At 40.5% G+C, this 21830-nt stretch overlaps 1 protein-coding gene across 8 annotated transcripts in view; it reads left to right on the top strand.

Annotated features, from left to right (window-relative positions):
* Positions 1–548: 548 nt before the first annotated feature.
* Positions 549–21830, top strand: part of NSF (N-ethylmaleimide sensitive factor, vesicle fusing ATPase) — a 162892-nt gene continuing 141610 nt past the window's right edge. For all 8 annotated transcript variants that reach the window (XM_077972281.1, XM_077972280.1, XM_077972283.1 and 5 more), the window contains exon 1: positions 549–602. Coding sequence is in view for 3 of the 8 variants with exons in the window: in XM_077972277.1 (XP_077828403.1) it covers positions 591–602 (12 nt within the window). In the remaining 5 variants the exon portion in view is untranslated. The remainder of the gene's footprint in view (positions 603–21830) is intronic.

Below are 21830 nucleotides of genomic sequence, written 5' to 3'. Positions count from 1 at the left end.
CCGTCTCCACTAAAAAATACAAAAAATTAGCCAGGCGTGGTGGCGGGCCCCTGTGGTCCCAGCTACTTGGGAGGCTGAGGCAGGAGAATGGCGTGAACCCGGGAGGCGGAGCTTGCAGTGAGCCGAGATGGCGCCACTGCACTCCAGCCTGGGCGACACAGCGAGACTCCGTCTAAAAAAAAAAACCAAAAAACAGAGAGTCTGGAAGCACAGAGCAAAATGGACATTCGAGGGCGAACAACTGCTGGCAAAGGGATAAGTGATCCGAAGCATTAAAGCCCTTGCGACAAATTCCGGCGCGAACGGCCAGGGGACACGAGACTCGCAGGAACAGCCCTCGAGCGAGCCGCGGACGGACGCGCACGCTGGAAACACGGTCACCTGCCACCGCCTAGCAGCTCCAGCCAAAATGGCGCCGCCGCTCTGCCCGCCCCGCGCGCGCGCCCTGTGGAGCGAGGACTCCGGGGACGCGCGCGTCCTCACCGCGGCTGCACGCCTGCGCGAGGGCGGGCGGCGGGGGCGCGCGCACGGCGGGGGCGGGCTTTGCCGAACGCAGAGCTGCAGCCGCCTAGCCGGACGTGTCTGCGAAGATGGCGGGCCGGGTGAGTGCCGGTCTGGGAGCCCAGGCTCGAGGCAGGGGCGCCGGGCTCGCGGGCACTCCGGGGTCCAGGAGGCCCCAGGGGAGTGGGAGTGAATCCGAGCAATGGGGCGCGAGGCCAGAGCGGGACTCGAGGGTAGCAGGGGAGCGGTGGCAGAGGATTAGCCCTCCTCAACAACTCCACCCCCCTCGAGGGGAGATGACCCCCTCGTTACCCGCGTCTGCTGCGCCTCAGGTCGTCCTCTCCCATTCCTTGGGGCTTGTTTCCCTTGTCCTCCACATAGCCGCAGGGTCGCGGTCGCCGAAGCCCCTTCTGACTGGCTCTGGGGGTCTTTCCGCACCCCCTTGCGAGGGCTTATTAGGGGGCGCCGGAGTAAGTGCCGGGAGCACGTCTACTGCATTCGGGGCGAGCGGTGTAGGAAGGATCATCAGGAACCCATGTCTGGCTCTTCACAAATTAAAGGTCGTTGGGAAAGAGGAGGGGGTGCCAATGACTTTTAGTGTTAGAGCCCTGCCATCTGGGGGACCTGTCAACTGTCAGGTCAGGCGGGAATTTGCTTTAGCTTGGAGTGAGGATGGATTTGGGCTGTCATGTTTTGTTTTTATGGATGACAGTCGCTTTCAATGCAGCAGGATATGCTGTAGTTTCAGGGTTTTAAATTTACTTCCTCCTTTAGGCTTTAGGGTTGCTGGGTAGGATGGATTTGGCGAGGAGAGATAGAGCTGCTTGAGTGCTGTATTGCAGTCTGCCTTGAGCTAAAAGCTCTAAAGGGATGAGTCCTGCCCAGAGATTACACTGGTTATAAACCTGAGGACATTAACTGCGTCACTGGGGGCGAAAGATGTGCTTGACTGATCTCTTTGTACCAGAATTTTTGAATAAGTTTGCATAGATTTATGCATATATGCAAAAGCCCTATCTAAAGGGACTTGTAGGTCATGAGATTCTAGAGTCAGAAGGGATCTTAAAGGTCATTTAGTTTGGCTTCTTTCTCTTCCTTTTCCCCGTGGTCTCTCCTTTTAAGGCTAGTCCTTCTACCAATACTTCAGACCCTATCTGTATATTCATCTACTCCTTCTTAATCAAGCTTCTTTATCTTAAAACAAACCCTTCCCCCACCCCCACAGCTGTCACCTTTTCCCTTCCCACTTTACAGCAGGAAATTTGATAGAGTTGTCTATATTTATTGTCTTCCATTTGCTTACCACCTACTCACCTCTCAACCTACTGCAGTCTGATTTCTGTCCCATCATCCCACTGAAACCTGTCCCTCAACTTAATTGAACTTTTCAATCCTTATTTGATGTCTCAGCAGCTTTTGACGTTGTTGACCATGGCCTCCTCGATGGAAAGCACTCTTTACATGTGTTCTTGGATGCCTAGCTCCTGGTTTGACTCAGACCTCTCTTTTGCGGACTCACTCTCCTCTACTTTGTTATTCATTGCTGGTATTTCTGCTCAGGCAATCTCTTCTAAGCCCATAGCTACAACTGTCTATATGGCAGTGATTCTCAATATTTTACCCCCAGTCCAGACTTGCCCTTTAAGTTTCAGGTTAATACGTCCAACAGCTTATTAAAATCAAGGCCCCTGAAACTCAGCTTTTTCAATTCCGAACCTAGGATCTTAGCCCACCTAACTTGTGTAGATGCTCCTCAACTTAACGATGGAGTTACCTTCTGATAAACCCATTGTAAGCTGAAAGTATCAGAAGTTGAAAATGCATTTAATACACCCCATCTACCGAATATCATAGCTTAGCCTAGCCTACCTTCCTTACACATCCCCAGAACACTTACATTAGCCTACAGTAGGGCAAAATCATCTAACATAAACCTATATTATAAAATGTTGAATACCTCATGTCATTTATTGCTGTGCTGATAGTGAAAAACAGAATGGTTGTGTAGGTCCTCAAAGTACAGTTTCTGTTGAATGCCTCTCACCTTTGCACTATTGTAAAGTTGAAAAATGTTAAGTGAAACCATTGTAAGTCAGGGACTGTCTGTACCTATTCAGTGAGATAGGAATATCTCACTGAATGATACCGTCATCCACCCAGTTATATAGGCTGGGAATCTGGGGGAGGGAGAGGGTGGGTAACCCTTGATATCTCTCCTCTGCCCTATCCATGTCCTCTGCCCTATACAAAGGTAAAATTTGGTAAAATTTGTCAGTTCTGCTCCTGCCCCCCATAAAGGTGTTTAATTAGGGTCTAAAGACTCTGGTTTGGGAGAATGATTGCTTTAAACTAGATCCAAATCACCCACTGGACTAGCTGGATTGGTCACATGGGTTCTGTCATTTTAACCCAAAAATCTCCTGTCTGTTCACCTTTCCACATCTTCATTTTTACCTCGTTTTCCCAGACTACCACCATTTCTGGTCTGGACTACTGCAGGAAGCTTCCAAGTAGTTTTTTTTGTTTTGTTTTGTTTTGTTTTGTTGTTTTTTTGGTTTTATTTTTGGGACGGAGTTTCGCTCTTGTCACCCAGCGTGGAGTGCAATGGCGCGATCTCGGCTCACTGCAACTTCCGTCTCCCAGGTTCAAGCCATTTTCCTACCTCAGCCTCCTGAGTAACTGGGATTACAGGTGCCCGCCATGACACCCGGCTAATTTTTGTGTTTTTAGTAGAGATGGGGTTTTACCATGTTGGCCAGACTGGTCTCAAACTCCTGACCTCAGGTGATCCACCTGCCTCGGCCTCCCAGAGTGCTGGGATTACAGGCCTGAGCCACCGTGCCCGGCCTCCCAAGTAGTCTTCTTAGAGCGTATGGCCCACCTCCGGTTCATTCTGGACACTGACATTGATTGTTCCTTCCCATGCCCATTACTACTTAAACCCCTCCTCAGCAGCATCCCATTACTTTTTAGAGAAAACCAAATCCTTAATGAGGCCTTCAAGACTCTTTGTGGTTCTGCTCCTGCTTCTTTCCACTCTCTCTCTTTCTTAACTCTCTGTCCTCAGGTTATATGGTAAATGAGCCTTTCAATTCCTTCAGCCTGTAGTTTCTTTTACCGCAAGGTCTTTGCAAGTGGTGTTTCCTTTCTTTGTAACGTTCTTTGCCACGACCATTTACCTCCTACTCAGACATCATTTAGCTACTCAAGGAAGGCCTATTCTGACCCCACATTGTAAGTAAGGATCCTTTGTTATATACCCTTGAAGAACTGTATTCCTCTCCTTAGAGATTTTTTTTGTTGTTGTTACTTTGAGTGTATGTTATTATTTGCTTCTACTACTTCACCTCAGTGAAAAGCAGAGAACATATAAGTTATTTAGTCATTAGCAACTGCACTTTGTGTACCTTCTGGGACTTAGGTACTCAATACATTTTTGTTGAAAATGAATCAATCTCTGAACACTCTGGTGATAGATGGTGTATTACCCTAAAGCTTGCCAGTAATGTCATACAGCTATGTTACGTCTTTGTTATCTGGAGTTCCATGTAACTTTTACACGTAGTTACTATTTCTGCTGTTTAAAGCTATATGGAAGGTGTAAACACAATTTTCCATGTAATAGCTACTCGAGCTATTCGTTTACTTGAATACAGGTTACATATCTCCTCAGATTTTCTATTTTACAAGTTAAACATCCCCCAATTCCTAGCATATTTCATATTCCAAACGCTTAATCATTTAGACTACCTTCCTCTGGAAGTAACCTAATGTTACTGTTTTGTCAACCTTTCTTCTAAAATGTGCCCAGAGTGGAACACAGTGATCAGAGAAGAATGTACTTGAGCTATTATTCTCTTGAGATGGACACTACCATTATTCATGCCAGATAAAATTGTATTAGCGTTTTTTCTACAGTAAATCACGTTCTTGGCTCATAACTGAGCTTGTACTTAATGAAAACTCATGTTCTTTTAAAATCAGCTCCCTAGCTCCATTCTAGGTTTGGAGCCGTTTTACTGAACCTAATTCAAGACCTTATCCTTTTACAATTCATTTTTTTAGGTCATTGCCTGTCTGCTATTTGTTGAGGTAATCTGGATTCTTAGTTTTTCTCGTGTTAGGAAACATAATAGCTGTCTCTTTCAGTTTGGTTAGCTCTGTAGGTTTAATAATCGTGACTTCTGTTTCTACATTTGAGTTATTGGTAAAGGATAGAATAAGACAGGGTCAGAAATAAACCTTGAGCATATGCTGCCAGTGACCTGTCTCTAGACTGATACCCATTAATACACTTGGGTACTGTTGCTTAAGTACAGATATATCTCATTTAATCCCAACAAAACAACCCTGCAAAGTAGGTAGTATTATCTTTGTTTTTTGCAGAGAGAAAGAGAGAGAGAGATTTAGTAACTTGCCAAGTTCACATAGCCAGCAAGAAGCAGGGTCAGGATTTGAACTCAGATCAGCCTGGTACTGTTACCTAGTTCACCAACTTAGTTGCAAGAATGTAATGAAGACTAAGTTTACCTCACCTAGAACTTTTTGGACATAATAATGTTCAGAAACTATCTTCTACCTTTTGGAAAATCTGAACAACTTTGGCCCATCTGATTGTCTATCATTTCTTCTGATAGCCTTTATTTTCTAGTAATTACTGAGTGATGTTTAGCAAATATAGTTCACCTTGTTGCAATACTTTTATTTGTGCATATTTATGGAGTACATGAAAAATTTTTTACATGTGTATAATGTGTAGTGATCAAGTCAGGGTACATGAGTCCAATATATTAAGTATAGTCATCTACTCAGCTTTCAAACATTGAATTTATTCCTCCTATCACTGGATTTTTTTTTTTTTTTTTTTTGAGATGGAGTCTCGCTCCATCGCCCAAGGCTGGAGTGCAGTGGCGTGATCTTGGCTCACTGCAACCTCTGCCTCCCAGGTTCAAGTGATTTTTTTGGTCCCATATGAATGACATTGGTATTTTGATAGGGATTTCATTGAATCTGTAGATTGCTTTGGCAATATGGTCATTTTAATGATATTAATTCTTTCCACAAGCATAGGATTTTTTTTATTTTCTTTCATTAGTGTTTTGTAGTTTTCCTTGTAGAGATCTTTCACTTCCTTAGTTAAATGTATTCCTAGGTTTTTGGTAGTTATTGTAAATGGGATTGCCTTCTTAATTTCTTTCTTGGCTAGATCATTATTGGTGTATAGAAATGCTACTGATTTAAAGGTTTTCTAAACCTACAGATATATAATCAGCAAAGACACAATTTGACTTGCTCTTGTCCAGTTTGGATGCCTTTCATTTCTTTCTCTTGTCTGATTGTTCTGGCTAGGATTTCCAGTACTGTGGTGAATAGGAGTGGTGAAAATGGGCATCCCTGCCTCATTCCAGCTTTTAGAAGAAAGATTTCACCTTTCCTCATTCAGTATGCATTAGCTCTGGGTTTGTTATATATAGACTTTATTATTTTGAGATGTATTCCTTCTATGCCTAATTTGTTGAGAGTTTTTTTAATCATGAAGGGGTGTTGAATTTTATCAGATTTTTGTTGTTGTTGTTGTTGTTGCAATACTCTTTTTTTTAAATTTTTTTGAGACGGAGTCTTGCTCTGTTGCCCAGGCTGTAGTGCAGTGGCGTGATATCTCGGCTCGCTGCAACCTCCACCCACTGGGTTCAAGCAATTCTCCTGCCTTAGCGTCCCTAGTAGCTGAGATTACAGGCCAGCGCTACCACACCCGGCTAATTTTTTTGTTTTTAGTAGAGACGGGGTTTCGCTATGTTGGCCAGGCTGGTCTCGAACTTCTGACCTCAAGTGATTTGCCTGCCTCGACCTCCCACAGTGCTGGGATTACAGGCGTGAGGCACTGTGCCCGGCTGTTGGGATACTCTTAATGGATTTTATATTTCCTTTTTGTGGGGGACAGTTTATTTTGAATTCTTGCACTTTTGATTTGGTTAATTTTGGTATTCTGACATCATCTTGTAAGTGGGATTTATATTCACTATGTAATTGAGGTTTTTTTTTGTTATATCACTGTTGCTATTGATAGCACTAGTAACTTGTATGTCTTGCTCTCTCCTTTCTCTGACCGATGAAGCACCGTATATAGTATATCTGGGAAACTGGCTGAAGAATAAAATGTGTGATGTTACTCAGTGTACATTTATAGGTCATCAGAAGATACCACTACCTTCCCACTACTGGAAAAGAAAAAGAGAAAAGTTTTCCACAGTGCCTGAACTGTTTTGTATGCTTATCTTTTAAAATTGCCAGAAATCTCACTTACTGGAGATTCAGCAGTCCCTTTCTGAAAATATACATACTTTAATGCAAATAAAACCAGTGGATCTCTTTCTTCATAAGTCCTTAAACCCAGTCGAGGTAATCTGTTTTGTAGAGATGGGAGTAAGATAATGTGAAATAGGAACCAACGAGAGAGAACTTTCTTAGGAGTTGAAAGGGGTATGGAAAGATGTTAGAGGTAAAATTTATTGAATCCAGTGTTTTGACTAGGGCAGGCCAGAATATTCAGTATCAGTATCAATATCAGAAGCTTTTGTAGCCTTTGTTTAGAAACCTAGTCATTTGTAACATTTTGTGGGTGAATGACATAGTTACCAAATAAACTTTCAGATGAAACTTTGGAACTCAGGCTGTAAATTGGGGATAGCTCATGTGCAGTACCACAAATCAAAACAAATACTATAAAGTGTTTGGTAATCCATTTCCTAAATGAAAGTTTGACTCTCCAAAGTATATCAGCTTTCTGCAGTCTTATATGCAGTAGTTACTGGTTTTGTATATCGCTTTAGTGGATATTTTCAAAAGTATCTTCAAATGCAATGAATTTTAGGAAACAAAGCAGTTCTTTAAAGCAGCATTAGATAAACCCAGAGAAATTTATGTATAGGATGATTCTTTTTTCAAGTATTTAAGTTAAGGTGCAGAAGTATAAGGTAAAGTATATTAACCATTGAAAATTCTGGAAGTGGCGGAAGAGTGAACCCTTGCAAATACCTGCATTGGGCAGTACACTAAGAACTTGCTGTAATGCTTTTTAAAGCATCTGTCCTCTGACTGTAGTATTTTAAGTGAAAATGGCTCAGTGAGATACTCTTTCATATTTTAGTACTGATACCCTTAATATTGCTCTGAGAGCTACCTACTGACTTCAGTTTCCTAGTGATTTAAACTTCTAATTTCCAACTTTTTTTTTATAGTGAAAACGAAATATTTCTTGTGTAGATGTAACCATTTCTGGAAGCCCTAAGTATTTTTGTATGAGTATAATTCATACACACTTTTAAGAGATTTCAATCATGACAAAAAGTACAGTGAATAATGTATATCCATGTGATTACCACTGAGGTTTAAGAAATGTTAACATATTATGATACCTGCTTCAGATATTTATCTTTTAAAAAATAGAACATTACAACCAGGCGCGGTGGCACACGCCTGTAATCCCAGCACTTTGGGAGACTGAGGCGGGTGGATCACTTGAAGCCAGGAGTTCAAGGCCAGCCTGGACAACATAGCAAAACCCCATCTCCACTAAAAATACAAAAATTAGTGGGCACGGTGGCACATGCCTGTAGTCTCAGCTACTCAGGAGGCTGAGGCACGAGAATCAGCTTGAACCCAAGAGGTGGAGGTTGCAGTGAGTTGAAATCATGCCACTGCACTCCAGCCTGGGCAACAGAGCGAGACTGTTTGTTTGTTTGTTTGTTTAAAGACACTTTTAACCTACCAGTATTGATTTTTGACCTACATTTTTCCTCTTATATTTTATTAGGGCAGCCACAAAGAGCACTTCAATAAAATTCAGCTCAATAACTTTAGGAACCTGATCTCCTTTTCTTTGACTTTAAGCTGAAAGTGTTAATTTCTCACAACTTGTGCCTTGTAGATTTGAAACCAAATGAATTAGCATCAGCTGTTTATGAGTAATGCAGGGTATTTTGGTCTTTTGCTAAATTCAGAAAGAACTGCTAAAGTGCTGATAGATTTGCACTAGCCATATAGATCTTTGGTGGAGGAAGAAATGGGAAAATTATTAATTTCAGGTAAGAAATAAGTTAGTCATTTTTGAAATGCAAGATTCATTTCTTTTTAAAATCACCACATAATAAAGACTTTTAGGGCTGCATTGGTGGGTTTTTTAAAAAGTTGTAAAGTGTTTTCAGTGTTGTGTGCTGATAAACATTTTTGTAGTTGGTTTGACAAGCAATGAAACTAGCAATTATCACTAATTCTGAGTCTTCCAATGAACCTCTGTGTCAAATTTTTAAATTTGATTATCCTGCCTATTTTTCTCCTAGAGAATAATATTGATACAATATTGTGGGATGATAGCAGACAGTTCCCATTGCTGAGAATAGAGCCTGGTATGGGGATATTATGATTCCTGAATGATTGAACAAGACATTTGTTTCTGAACATCTTAGTAAATTGTCACTTCTGACAATGTCTGTAGTTTGAATTTTGATATTCTCTGCCAAGCTATTGAATACTCTAAATAGTGTTGTTTATTGTGTTATTTAAATAATTAGTATTATAGATCTAGCTTTAAACAGCTGCTGCACTGCAGTCCTTTTTCACAAATCTTTCGATAAATCTACTTATCAATCACCAAATTAACTTAAGTATAAGTTAAATGATGAGATGGACCAAGAGTGTTATTGAAATCTCATTTCCACACGTTTCTTCTCTTCTTTTGTAGAAGGTAGTGAAATGAACCTGTCAGTGTGCCTGTTTTATGAAGTTTATTTCTGTTAGTACAGTGATTGTGATGGTGGGTTCTGCAGACCAGCAAATTAGCATTATCTGAGAACTTGTTAGAAAAGCAATTTCTCAGTTCCCACTTCAGGTTGACTAATTTAGAAACCCTGGGGTAGGGCTTAGCATTCTCTATCAATAAATTCTCCAGGTGATTCTGATGTATGTTAAAGTTGAGAAGCATTCACTGAGTATTTTGAGCTCTCCAATTTAGTTCCTTATAAATTGTTGAAGGTATTTTTTCCAGATTTCTTTCCAAATGTATACTCAACCTTGTTATTGATAGGTTTCAAGGTTATCGTCTTCTTCCCATTAATACCTTCATCTATATCCAATTTTCAAACTTTTAAGAAAGCATAGCTATTTTCCTGCAGTATGGTTAATTAGGTACCCTGACTGACCTTCCCAAATAAACAATTTAAAATTCTAGATAAATTTTTTTTGGAGGGGGGACAGGGTCTTGCTCTGTCACACAGACCAGAGCGCAGTAGTGTGAACATGGCTGACTGCAACCTCAACCTGTTGGACTCAAGCAATCCTCCCACCTCAGTCTCCCGAGTAGCTGGGGCCACGGGTGCACACCACCATGTCCAGCAAATTTTTTTATTTTTTGTGGAGATGGGGTCTTGCCATGTTGCCCAGACTGGTCTAACTCCTGGGCTCGAGCAGTTCTTCCACCTGGGCCTCCCAAAGTGCTGGGATTACAGGTGTGAGCAGCTGTGCCTGGCAGATAAAATATTTTTTAAGTAAAAACCTTACATGCATGGAGATAGCTGGCTGAAAAGGAAGGAATAATCAGGCCAAAAACTATGTGAAGGTGAAAACCCAGAAATATAAGCCAAGTACTTTTGCCTTGAGGACATGATTTGCAAATGGCTTTACTTGGAAAACCTAGTTAACTTGTGCTTGTGCCTCAAGAAGCCCAGAGAACAGAATATAAAAGTTGGTAGTTTTCTGGTAGAACGTCCTACCTCTACCGGTAAAGATGGTACCCCAAGGGGCTATACATCATAATAAATGAGAACTAGTAATAAACTTACCTTGTCTAAGGATCAGAAAGGAAAATTTCCTGCCTCAAACTTTTGTGGTGATGGGAAGGGTACAGAAATTCCCTGAGAAGTTTTACCCACAAGCTGACCTTCATGCAGGTTTGAATCCTGATTTTATATTACCTGGATGGTATGAAAATCTTAAGCCAGTAATTAAATATAAAAGTGGTACAAGAGTGACGATGCCTTAAAATGCCTAAGAATGTCTAAAAAGCAGCAAATACAAAGCTTCTTGGGAGAACCCATCTTGATCTTAGGATTTAGAAAATTCCTAAACATAAAGCTGTAAGAAATACGATCTCACATTCACAAAATGCAGAAAGAAATAAGATGCAATGAATGAGAGCAAGCAGAAACAATGAAGAGCAGAATCAGAACCTGCAAAGACTTCACATATTGCAATTAGCAGACACAGATTATAAATACATGTATTTAATATGCTTACAGAAAAAAAAATTTAAATAGGAATAAGGAGCAAGTATACAAAAATGACCAGTGTACAAATTTAATAACAGATTAGACATAGCTAAAGAAAGATTTAGTAAAGTGGATCTGAAAAAATTGCAGTATAGAGGCAAGAAAATGAAAAGTAATAAAAGAGTTAAGAGAATACGGAAGGTAGAGTAAGGAGGTTCAGTCTAGTCAGAATTCCAGGGCCAGGGGAGCAGGGGCATGGAAAAGAATGAAGCAAAGGCAGTATTTGAAGAGATAATGACAGAGAACTGATGAAAAACAACCTACAAATTTAGGAAGCTAAAATATCCTAGAAAGGATAAAAAGAAGAGAAATTCACACCTAAACATTTTTTAAAGAAACTGCATAATACCATAGAGAGGTCTTAAAAGCTGTCAGAGAAAAAAGATATTACCTTCAGGTATTTGGGCTGTCAGCTAATTTCCTGTCTATAATAGTGAAAGCCATAAGACAGGGAATAATATTTTCCATATGCTTAGAGAAAATAATTGTCAACCAAGAATTGTATATCTTGTGAAGAATGGGGGCAAAATTAGACACTTTAAAACAGACAAATACTGAACGTTGTAACCGTCAAACCTTCCCTACTAGTAGAAATTCGGATCAATTTCCTGAAGGCTAAAATAAAAAAGTGACCACTGATGTAAAGTCTGAGATTTAAGAAGGATTGAAGAGTAAAGATAATGATAAATTTGTGGATATATTGAAATAAATGTTGGCTTGGCTTTATAAAATGATGTATGTGGAGATTTTAAAAATAGAACTAAATAGGCTGGGTATGGTGGCTCATGCCTGTAATCCCAGCTCTTTGGGAGGCCGAGGCGGGCGGATCACCTGAGGTCATGAGTTTGAGATCAGCCTGACCAACATGGAGAAACGCCGTGTCTACTAAAAATAAAATAAGAAAAAAATTAGCCAGGCATGGTGGCACATGCCTGTGATCCCAGCAACTTGGGAGTCTCAGGCAGGAGAATCGCTTGAACCCGGGAAGCAGAGGTTGCGGTGAGCTGAGATCACGCCTTTGCACTCCAGCCTGGGCAACAAGAGCGAAATTCCATCTCAAAAAAAAGAAAAACTAAATATTTTATAACAATGGCATCTAAATCAAAAGACTGGTTAAAGTGTTTTATGATCTTTATACTGTTGAAGAGAAAGGTAAAGCTATTCAATTAACTTTAGATTTTGATAAGTGTGTGTATTAGTATTTTCAGAGTAACTACTAAAATAATATAAATATTAGGAATAATTTATAGCGGAAAAACAATTTTTAAAAGGCAAGGAAGAAGTGAAAAACATAGAAAAGGTCAGATAAAGAGGAAGCAAAAATAAAAATGTAAAAATCAAATCAAATATATGGTGGACTAAATACATCATTCAGACAAAGAATGTCAGATTGGATTATTTAAAAACAAGCAGGCTGGGTGCAGTGGCTCATGCCTGTAAACCCAGCACTTTGAGAGCCTGAGACAGGTGGATCACTTGAGATCAGGAGTTCGAGACCAGCCTGGCCAACATGGTGAAACCCTGCCTCTGCTAAGAATACAAAAATTAACTGGGTGTTGTGGTGCTCACCTGTAATGCCAGCTACTTGGGAAGCTGAGGCAGGAGAATCACTTGAACCCAGGATGCGGAGGTTGCAGTAAGCCAAGATCATGCCACTGTACTCCAGCCTGGGCAACAGAGTGAGATTCTGTCTCAAAAAGTAAATAAATAAAAACAAGCAAAAAAACCTTACTGAAACAACATAAAATCTAGCTATAATTTTCAAGAGAGAGAGAGCTAATACATATGAATGTAGAAAGATAGAAAGCAAAAGGATGGAAAAAGTCTATCAGGCAAATTCTAACCAAAAGGGAGGTAAACTAGCTATATTAGCATGAGACAATATGATCTTTCAAACAAGAGATAGCTAGAGATAGGTCCCTCGACAATGAGAAAAGCTTTATTTATCCATAAAGGTAAAAACAATTCCAAACTTGTGTGAACCTAATAATTGCCTCAATGTACAAAGAACAAAATGACATAATTGTAAGATGAAATAGACAAATCTACCATGGTGAGGAGTTTCAAAACTCTGTCAGTAATTGAAAAATTAAAAAGACAAAATGGTTACAGCTGAAAATTAAATTAAAAATTCAGTTTCTCAGTTGCAATAGCCACTTTTAAAGTGCTTACTAGTGACATGTGACAATGGCTGCTATATGGCCGCTGTATTGGACAGCATAGAAAGTACTTTTGCACTGCATTAATTTAGAAGACTTAATATAATTAACAATGTTAATAATTGAGGAGTATTGAACACCACATCCAAGGTGCTGATATCTTTATAATATCTGATCATAATGTAGGCAAGGTGGAAATTAATGACAAGAAAAGGCAGAAACATTGGAGACAGGTAAAGATTTCTTTTTTTTTTGAGACGGAGTCTCGCTCTGTCGCCCAGGCTGAAGTGCAGTGGCCGGATCTCAGCTCACTGCAAGCTCCGCCTCCCGGGTTTACGCCATTCTCCTGCTTCAGCCTCCCAAGTAGCTGGGACTACAGGCGCCCGTTACCTCGCCCGGCTAGTTTTTTGGTATTTTTTAGTAGAGACGGGGTTTCACCGTGTTAGCCAGGATGGTCTCGATCTCCTGACTTCGTGATCCACCCGTCTCAGCCTCCCAAAGTGCTGGGATTACAGGCTTGAGCCATCACACCCGGCCAAGATTTCTTAAACAGAATACAAAAAGCGCTAGATACAAAGGAAAAAAATTGATTAATTGGATTTCATCAAAAGACACCGTCTTAGTCTGCTCAGGCTGCCATAACACAATGCTGTAGACTTGGTGGCTTAAACAAGAGAAATGTATTTTCTCACAGTTCCGGAAACTGGAAGTTTGAGACCAGGGTGCCAGTATGACTGTGTTTTGGTGACCACTGTCTTTGTGGCTTGCACACAGGCTTCTTGCCATGTGTCTGTGCGGCAGATAGACAGCAAGATCTCACCATCTCTCTTCCTTTTCTTATAAAGCCACAGTCCTGTCAGATTAGGGCCCTTCGCTTGTGACCTAATTTAACCTCAATTACCTCCTAAAGTCCCTATCTCCAAAATAGTTGGGGTGGGGGAAGCGCCTCAACTAATAAATTTTGGTGGGGGCAGTGGGGAGTGCACATCTCACTCCATAGTAGACGCCACTGAGGAGAAAGAAGAGAATGGGAGAAGGTATTTGAAATACATATATTTGACAGCCGGGCGCAGTGGCTCACGCCTATAATCCCAGCACTTTGGGAGGCTGAGGCAGGCAGATCATGAGGTTAGGAGATCCAGACCATCCTGGCTAACACGGTGAAACCCTGTCTCTACTAAAAATACAAAAAATTAGCCAGGCGTGGGGTCAGGCGCCTGTAGTCCCAGCTACTCAGGAGGTTGAGGCAGGAGAATGGCGTGAACCTGGGAGGCGGAGCTTGCAGTGAGCCGAGATCGCTCCACTGCACTCCAGCCTGGGCGACAGAGCAAGATTCTGTCTCAAAAAAGAAAAAAGAAATACATGTATTTGACTAGGACTTGTACCTGGAATATATAAAGAACTACAAATCAAGAATAAAAAGAAAGGACAGAAAGCCAATGGAAAAATGAACAAAGGATTCAAACAGGCATTTCACAAAGAACTTACCTGTAACATATGTTAAATGCTCAACCTCATTAGTCATCAGATAAACACAAGTTAAAACCTCAGGGAAATGTTATTCCACACCCACCAGAAAGTTAAATTAAGAACACATTGTCATGACAATTCTGGGTTTGATTTTGTTTTGTTTTGTTTTTTTGAGATGGAGTCTTGCTCTGTTGCCCAGGCTGGAGTGTAGTGGTGCGATCCTGGCTCACTGCAACCTCTGCCTTCTGAGTTCAAGTGATTCTCCTGCCTCAGCCTCCCGAATAGGTGGAATTATGGGCACCTGCCACCACGCCCAGCTAATTTTTGTATTTTAGTAGAGATGGGGTTTTGCCATGTTGGCCAGGCTGGTCTCGAACTCCTGATCTCAAGCGATCCACCTGCGTCGGCCTCCCAAAGTGCTGGGATTACAGGTGTAAGCCTCCGCGCCTGGCCTGTCATGGCAATTCTAAGTGATGATGAGGATGTGCAGCAGCTGGAGCTGATGAAAATACATGAGCACAACCTCTTTGGAAAACTAAAAGAATTCCCTAAAACTGAGAGTAGGCAGGATGCCGTGACCCAGCACTTACACTCCTGGGGGTGGGAGGAGTGAATATATTTCTATTCATGATTTCTATCTCTGATGACAGAAATTAAGCTAGTGGGTATCTGCGGTTGAGTAGAAGGATAATGACTAGGAGCGGGCAGTATGGGATGCTGGTAATGTCCTCTTCACCTAACTGTTGGTTACCCTGGGTGTGTTCACTTTGTAGAAATTCATTGAGCCAAACACATACAATGTATGCACTTTTCTGTATATATGTTTTTCTTCAATAAAAACTTGATTTAAATAATGTTCTTTTTCTTAAACTGGGTAGCAGGTTTATGGTGTTTTATGTGTTACCTATATTTTATACATATTTTATTCCTGTTCAGTGTTCAAAAAAATATAAAAAGTGGTAACTGCTTTGTTGTTAATTTGAGCATCTCCTGCACCTAGCACAGTGCCTGGGACATTATAAATATTTATCAAATATTTGTTCTATGGAACAGAAGTAGGCTAGTAATTTCTTTTTGCTTTCTAACAGCTGATTTTTGACTCAATTATTTGTAAATATGATTTCTACTCAGTTATTTCTAAATAATATGTAAATACTGTGTTTATATTTATTAGCAAGCTGAATTTGTTAAATGAGAAACCTCTCAATATTAAGGACACATCATAAATTATTAGCATGCTGTGTTATAGTGACTAAAAGTAGCATCAACAATTTAGATAAGTATAGTGTGGCCTTATGGATGTAAGTCAATACATCATGCAGCATTGAAGATGTGCAGTTTAGTAGACCTTCTAATAATCTCGGGTGTCTCACTGTTTCTTTTTTCTTTTTCTTTTTTTTTTTTTTTTGAGATAGGTATCACTTTGTCACCCAGTCTAGAGTGCAGTAGCATGATCAGGGCTCACTGTAGCCTTGACCTCCTGGGCTCGAACCTCTCACCTTAGCCCCCTTAATAACTGGGATTACTGGTTTGTGCCACCAAGCCAGGCTAATTTTCTTTTCTTTTCTTTTTTGTTTTTCTTTTCTTTTCTTTCTTTTTTGTAGAGTTTGGGTCTCACTATGTTGCCCAGGCTGGTCTTGAACTCCTGGCCTCAAATGGTTCTCCCTCCTTGGCCTCCCAAAGTGTTGAGATTATAGTTTTGAGCCACCGCACCCAGCCTTACTGTTTTTTTCAGTTGTTTCTGAACAACTGGAATCTCAGCTATCTTTTTCCATTAAATCCCGTGTTCATTCCTCCGTACCATGCTGCTGCTTGCCCGTTTTTGCATTTCTCCTTTCTGCTTTCGTGAACATCCTGAGTCGTACTGGGCTGGCATTCGCTTGTTGGGACAGGGGAGAGGCTCTAGGCCTTGGATCCTTGTTCTGATTCCTTCTCCAAAGAGTTTTCCCTTTTTCTTCCCCTTTCAAAACAACATAAGTGCAAAAGCTTTGTCAGGATGTCAGGAATTTAAAAAGCTTCAGAAACATTTTGATTCATTTAACATTACTCTGAAACTTTTTAGAGTAAGAGTACCAAGTTACTGAATAAGACAATCTTGAAATTAAATGATATTTTACAGTTTTGAAAACACCTTCACAGATCTTTTCTTATTAGATTCTCAGAGCAACCTTATGAGTTGGCACTGTCAAAATTCAGTTCAACAAACAAAATCCAACTAACAGAAAAATTCACAGCTAACATCATATTTAATGGTTGAAGACTGAAAGCTTTCCCCCTTAAGATCAAAACAAGACAAAGATGCTCTCGCCACTCCTATTCAACACTCTATTGGCGGTTCTAGGTGGGGCAGTTAGGCAGGAAAAAGAAAATACATTTATATCAGAAAGAAATAAAACTGTATTTACAGATGACATGATCTTATATGTAGAAAAATCCTACAGAATTTACCAAAAACAAAATTGGAACTAATAAATGAATTCAGCAAAATTGCAAGATACAAGATTATTATCTAATAATCAGTTGCATTCCTATATGCTAGCTATGGATAATCTGAAAATGAAATAGAAAAAAATCTATAATAACATCAGAAAGAATAAAATACTTATGAATAAAGTTAACCAAAGAAGTGTAAGGTTTGTACACTAAAAAACAGAAAACATGTTGAAGGAAAGTAGAGAGCTAAATAAATTGAAAGACGTCCTGTGTTCATGGCTTGGAAGACTTAATATTGTTAAGATGGCAATGCTACCCAGATTTATCTACAAATTTAATGCAATCCCTGTCACAGTTCAACTGCCTTTTTCCCGAAAATAGACAACCTGATCTTATAATTTGTATGGAATTGTAGAGCCATATTTGCCACAACAATCTTGAAAAAAAGAGAACAAAATTGTAGGACTCATACTTCCTGATTTCAAAACTTACTGCAAAACTACAGTAATCCAGATGGCATGTCACTGGCATGAGGAGAGTCATGTAAACCAATGGAATACAATTTAGAGTCCAGAAATAAACCCATACATTTATGGTCAGTTGATTTTGACCAGGGTGCCAAGATCATTAACTGGGGAAAGAATAATCTTTTCAACAAATGTTGCTGGGGCAACTGGATGTCTACATGTAAAAAAATGAATTTGGATCCCTGCCTCACATCACATACGAAAATTAACTCAGAATGGATCAAAGACCTAAACCTGTTAAGTTCTTAGAAGGAAACATAGGTGAAAGTCTGTATGACCTTGGATTAAATGGTGATTTTTGAAGATATAAAACAAAAACACAAGCAGTGAAAGAAAAACGTAGATAAACTGGACTTCGTTAAAAACTTTCATGCATCAAAGGACACTGTAGAATGAAGACAACTCACAGAATGGGGGAAAATATTTGCAAATTATATCTCTGATAAGTATACATATTTTATATATATTGTTTATATCCCGAATATACAAAGAACCCTTTCAACTCAACAAAGATAAGACAGTGCAATTTAAAAATGGGCAAAGCATTTGAATAGAATAGACATTTCTCCAGAGAAGATGTACAAATGACTTAGAAGCACATGACAAGATCTTCAACATCATAGTCTGTAGGGAATTACAAATCAAAACCACAGTGAGAGATAACACTTTACATCCTCTAGGATGGTCATACTATTTTTTTTTTTAAGACAGTAACAAGTTTTGGTAAGGAAGTAGAGAAACTAGAGCCTTCATTGCTGATGGAAATGTAAAATGATGCAGTTACTGCACAAAAGTTTTGCAGTTCCTCAAAAAAACTAAACATAGAATGACTCAGCAATTCTACTCCTGGGTATAGACCCAAGAGAATTGAAAACATATGTTCATACATTAACTTGTACATACATTAACAAGTGGCATTATTTATTCATAGTTGCCAAAAAGTGGAAGCAACCCAAATGTCCATCAGCGGATGAAATGATAAATAAAATGTGGCATATCCATACAATGAAATCTTATCCAGCCATAAAAAGGAATGCAGAAGCCAGGTGCAGTAGCTCTCAAGCGTAATCCTATTGCTTTAGGAGGTCACAATGGGAGGATTGCTTAAGGCCAGGAGTTCAAGACCGGCCTGGGCAACATAGACCCAGTCTCTACAAAATAAATAAATAAAAATAATGAAATAACTATCACATGCTACAACATGAACCTTGAAAACATTATGCTAAGTGAAAATCCAGTCACAAAGATGACAAATTGTGTGATTCTGCTTACATGAAATGTCCACAATAAGCAAATTCATAGAGACAAAGTAGATTAGTGGTTGAGAAGGAATGAAAGAAGGGATGAATTGAGACTAACTGCAAGTAGGGACAGAGTTTCTTTTTGGGGTGATGGGACTGTTCTGGAAGTAGATAGTGGTTATGGTTGTACAACATAGTGAATATACTAAAAACCATTCAAAGGCTGAGTGCAGTGGCTCATGCCTGTAATCCCAACACTTTGGGAGACCCAGGTGGGAAGATTGCTTGAGGCCAGGAAGTCAAGACCAGCCTGGGCAACACAGCAAGACTCTGTTTCTAAAAAAAAAAAGAAAAAAATTTAATTACCTGAGTATGGTGGTGTGTGTCTGTAGTCCCAGCTACTTTGGAGGCTGAGGTGGGAAGATCACTTGAGCCTAGGAATTCGAGGTTACAGTGAGCTGTGATTGTGCCACTGGGCTCCAGCCTGAGTGATAGAGCATGACCCTGTCTCTCAAAACAAAACCCTCCAAAAAACAAAAACCACCCAAATATACGTTTTAAATGATTAATTTTATATTATATGAAATATATCAGCCGGGCGCAGTGGCTCACGCCTGTAATCCCAGCACTTTGGGAGGCCGAGGTGGGCGGATCATGAGGTCAGGAGATTGAGACCATGCTGGCTAATATGGTGAAACCCCGTCTCTACTAAAAAATACAAAAAATTAGCCAGGGCGTGGTGGCACATGCCTGTAGTCTCAGCTACTTGGGAGGTTGATGCAGGAGAATTGCTTGAATCTGGGAGGCGGAGGTTACAGTAAGCCAAGATCGCGCCACTGCACTCCAGCCTGGGCAACAGAGTGAGACTCTGTCTTTAAAAAAAAATTATATATATATATATGTGTGTGTGTGTGTGTGTGTGTGTGTGTGTGTCAAAAATGGCAGTGAGAACTCCATTAACATTTATTGTATAATCCCTGAGTGGTGCAGGAGAATCAGAGCTTAGAATCTTGTGAGGAAGGCATGGTACTTAAATAAGTCTAATGTAAGGCAGCTTGTAATAAGTAGTACAAAGACAGCTGAAAAAGCACAAAGGAGATATTCAATCTTACTAGGAACCAGGGAGTTTCATAAACTTGGCTTTGCAAGGTGGGAAAGATTTTCACAGGTGGAAGGGGTTTGAAATAGGGAATTCAGTCAAAAGGAATAGTGTGAGTGAAGGAATGGAGTTTGGAATGTGAGGTACATGGGGTTGGGGTGGGGTGTTGAGGTAGAGGACGCAGAAAAATAAAGATGAATCTTGCATAGGTGACTGTGAGTAGCATACTAAGGAGTTTGGGCTTTATTACTTAGGAATCACATTTTTAGTCTCAGGTCATGTCTGCTGGCAGAGGGAAGGCTGAGTTGGAGGAGAACAAAAGTTAGAACCAGGAACACCGGTTATTACCATTGCAGTTTTTTAGGAGAGGTGATATAGCTGAACTAGGTTATGGTTGTGAGACTGGAAGGGAGGCACATCCGAGTGAGTGCAGTAGACTGAGTAGACTCTTGGTTGTTTATGTGTGCATTCCGGGGATAGGCAGTGAAGGGAAGAATGACCCTGAAATCTTGAATTTAATGACTTGATAATGATGATATTAACAGAAGAGGAACACAGCAAGACAAACAAATGAAAAAGTGAATACTGAGAAGGAGGTACCACTGTATTTGGCATTTAGTCATTGGTGATTTTGAAGACAGCAATTACAGTAAAGTGGCTGCTGGAAAGGATTTCAGAGAATGGTTGAAGAAGATAGCCATAGGATGAGAACATGGAAGGCAAGGAAGGAGACTTGAAAGGTTTGGTAATAAAGAGAAGAAAGAAAAGGTTGCTAATTTGAGGTGAGTTAAAAGAATTAGAGAGGCCGGGCGCGGTGGCTCAAGCCTGTAATCCCAGCACTTTGGGAGGCCGAGGCGGGTGGATCACGAGGTCAGGAGATCGAGACTATCCTGGCTAACATGGTGAAACCCCGTCTCTACTAAAAATACAAAAAAAAAAAAAAACTAGCCGGGCGTGGTGGCGGGCGCCTGTAGTCTCAGCTACTTGGGAGGCTGAGGCGGGAGAATGGCGTGAACCCGGGAGGCGGAGCTTGCAGTGAGCCGAGATCACGCCACTGCACTCCAGCCTGGGAGACACAGCGAGACTCCGTCTCAAAAAAAAAAAAAAAAAAAAAGAATTAGAGAGTAGAATTAAAATAGAATTATGGGATTTTTACTTTTTTAGTGACCCGTGAGAGGCTTACTGGCAGTGTGCCAAGATTCAAGAGAGCAAAGATTGGGCAGGGTGGTAGTGATGGGATAGCCGGGCGTGGTAGCTTACGCCTGTAATTCCAGCATTTTGGGAGGCTGAGGTGGGCGGATCACTTGAGGTCAGGAATTCGAGACCAGCCTGGCCAACATGGTGAAACCTGTCTCTACAAAAAATACAAAAATTAGCCGGGTGTGGTGGCGGTTGCCTGTAATCCCAGCTACTTTGGAGGCTGAGGCAGGTGAATTGTTTGAACCTGGGAGGTGGAGGTTGCAGTGTGCCAAGATCGAGCCACTGCACTAACTCCAGCGTGGGTGACAGAGTGAGACTCCATCTCAAAGAAAAAGACAGGGGAGGGAGCCTTCTGCCTCTTTAAACATTTGAGATGCATGTCCTGAGATGCTTCTGTGAAGTTAAGAATATTAATTTTTTGATACGAATCTGACAAAACTAGACATCAAAATATGCCATATATGGTAATTAAAACAATGTAATACTAGTACAGAAATCAGATAGTTAATGAAGTAAAACAACCAACCTAGAAATAGAAGCAGATATACCTGAAAACTTCACATACGAGATTTAAAATCAGTGTGGAAAGCTGGAAATCACCCATAGTTTCATTTTACAGTCAGTTGTTTTTCACGTTTTGGTGTGTTTCCATTTAGTTGGTTTGCTATACTTTAAAAAAAAATGATGCTGTAGGCTGAGCGTGGTGGCTAACACTTGTAGTCTCAGCACTTTCGGAGGCTGAAGCAGGCGGATCACATGAGGTCAGGAGTTCGGAACCAGCCTGGCTAACCTGATGAAACCCCATCTCTACAAAAATTACAAAAATTAGCCTGGCGTGGTGGCGCTTGCCTGTAGTCTCAGCTACTCGGGAGACTGAG

The sequence above is a fragment of the Macaca mulatta genome, chromosome 16 (assembly GCF_049350105.2).
Source record: "Macaca mulatta isolate MMU2019108-1 chromosome 16, T2T-MMU8v2.0, whole genome shotgun sequence".
Taxonomy (NCBI): Eukaryota; Metazoa; Chordata; class Mammalia; order Primates; family Cercopithecidae; genus Macaca; species Macaca mulatta.
Note: the sequence above shows the minus strand (reverse complement) of the source record. Positions and strands in the feature narration are given on the sequence as shown.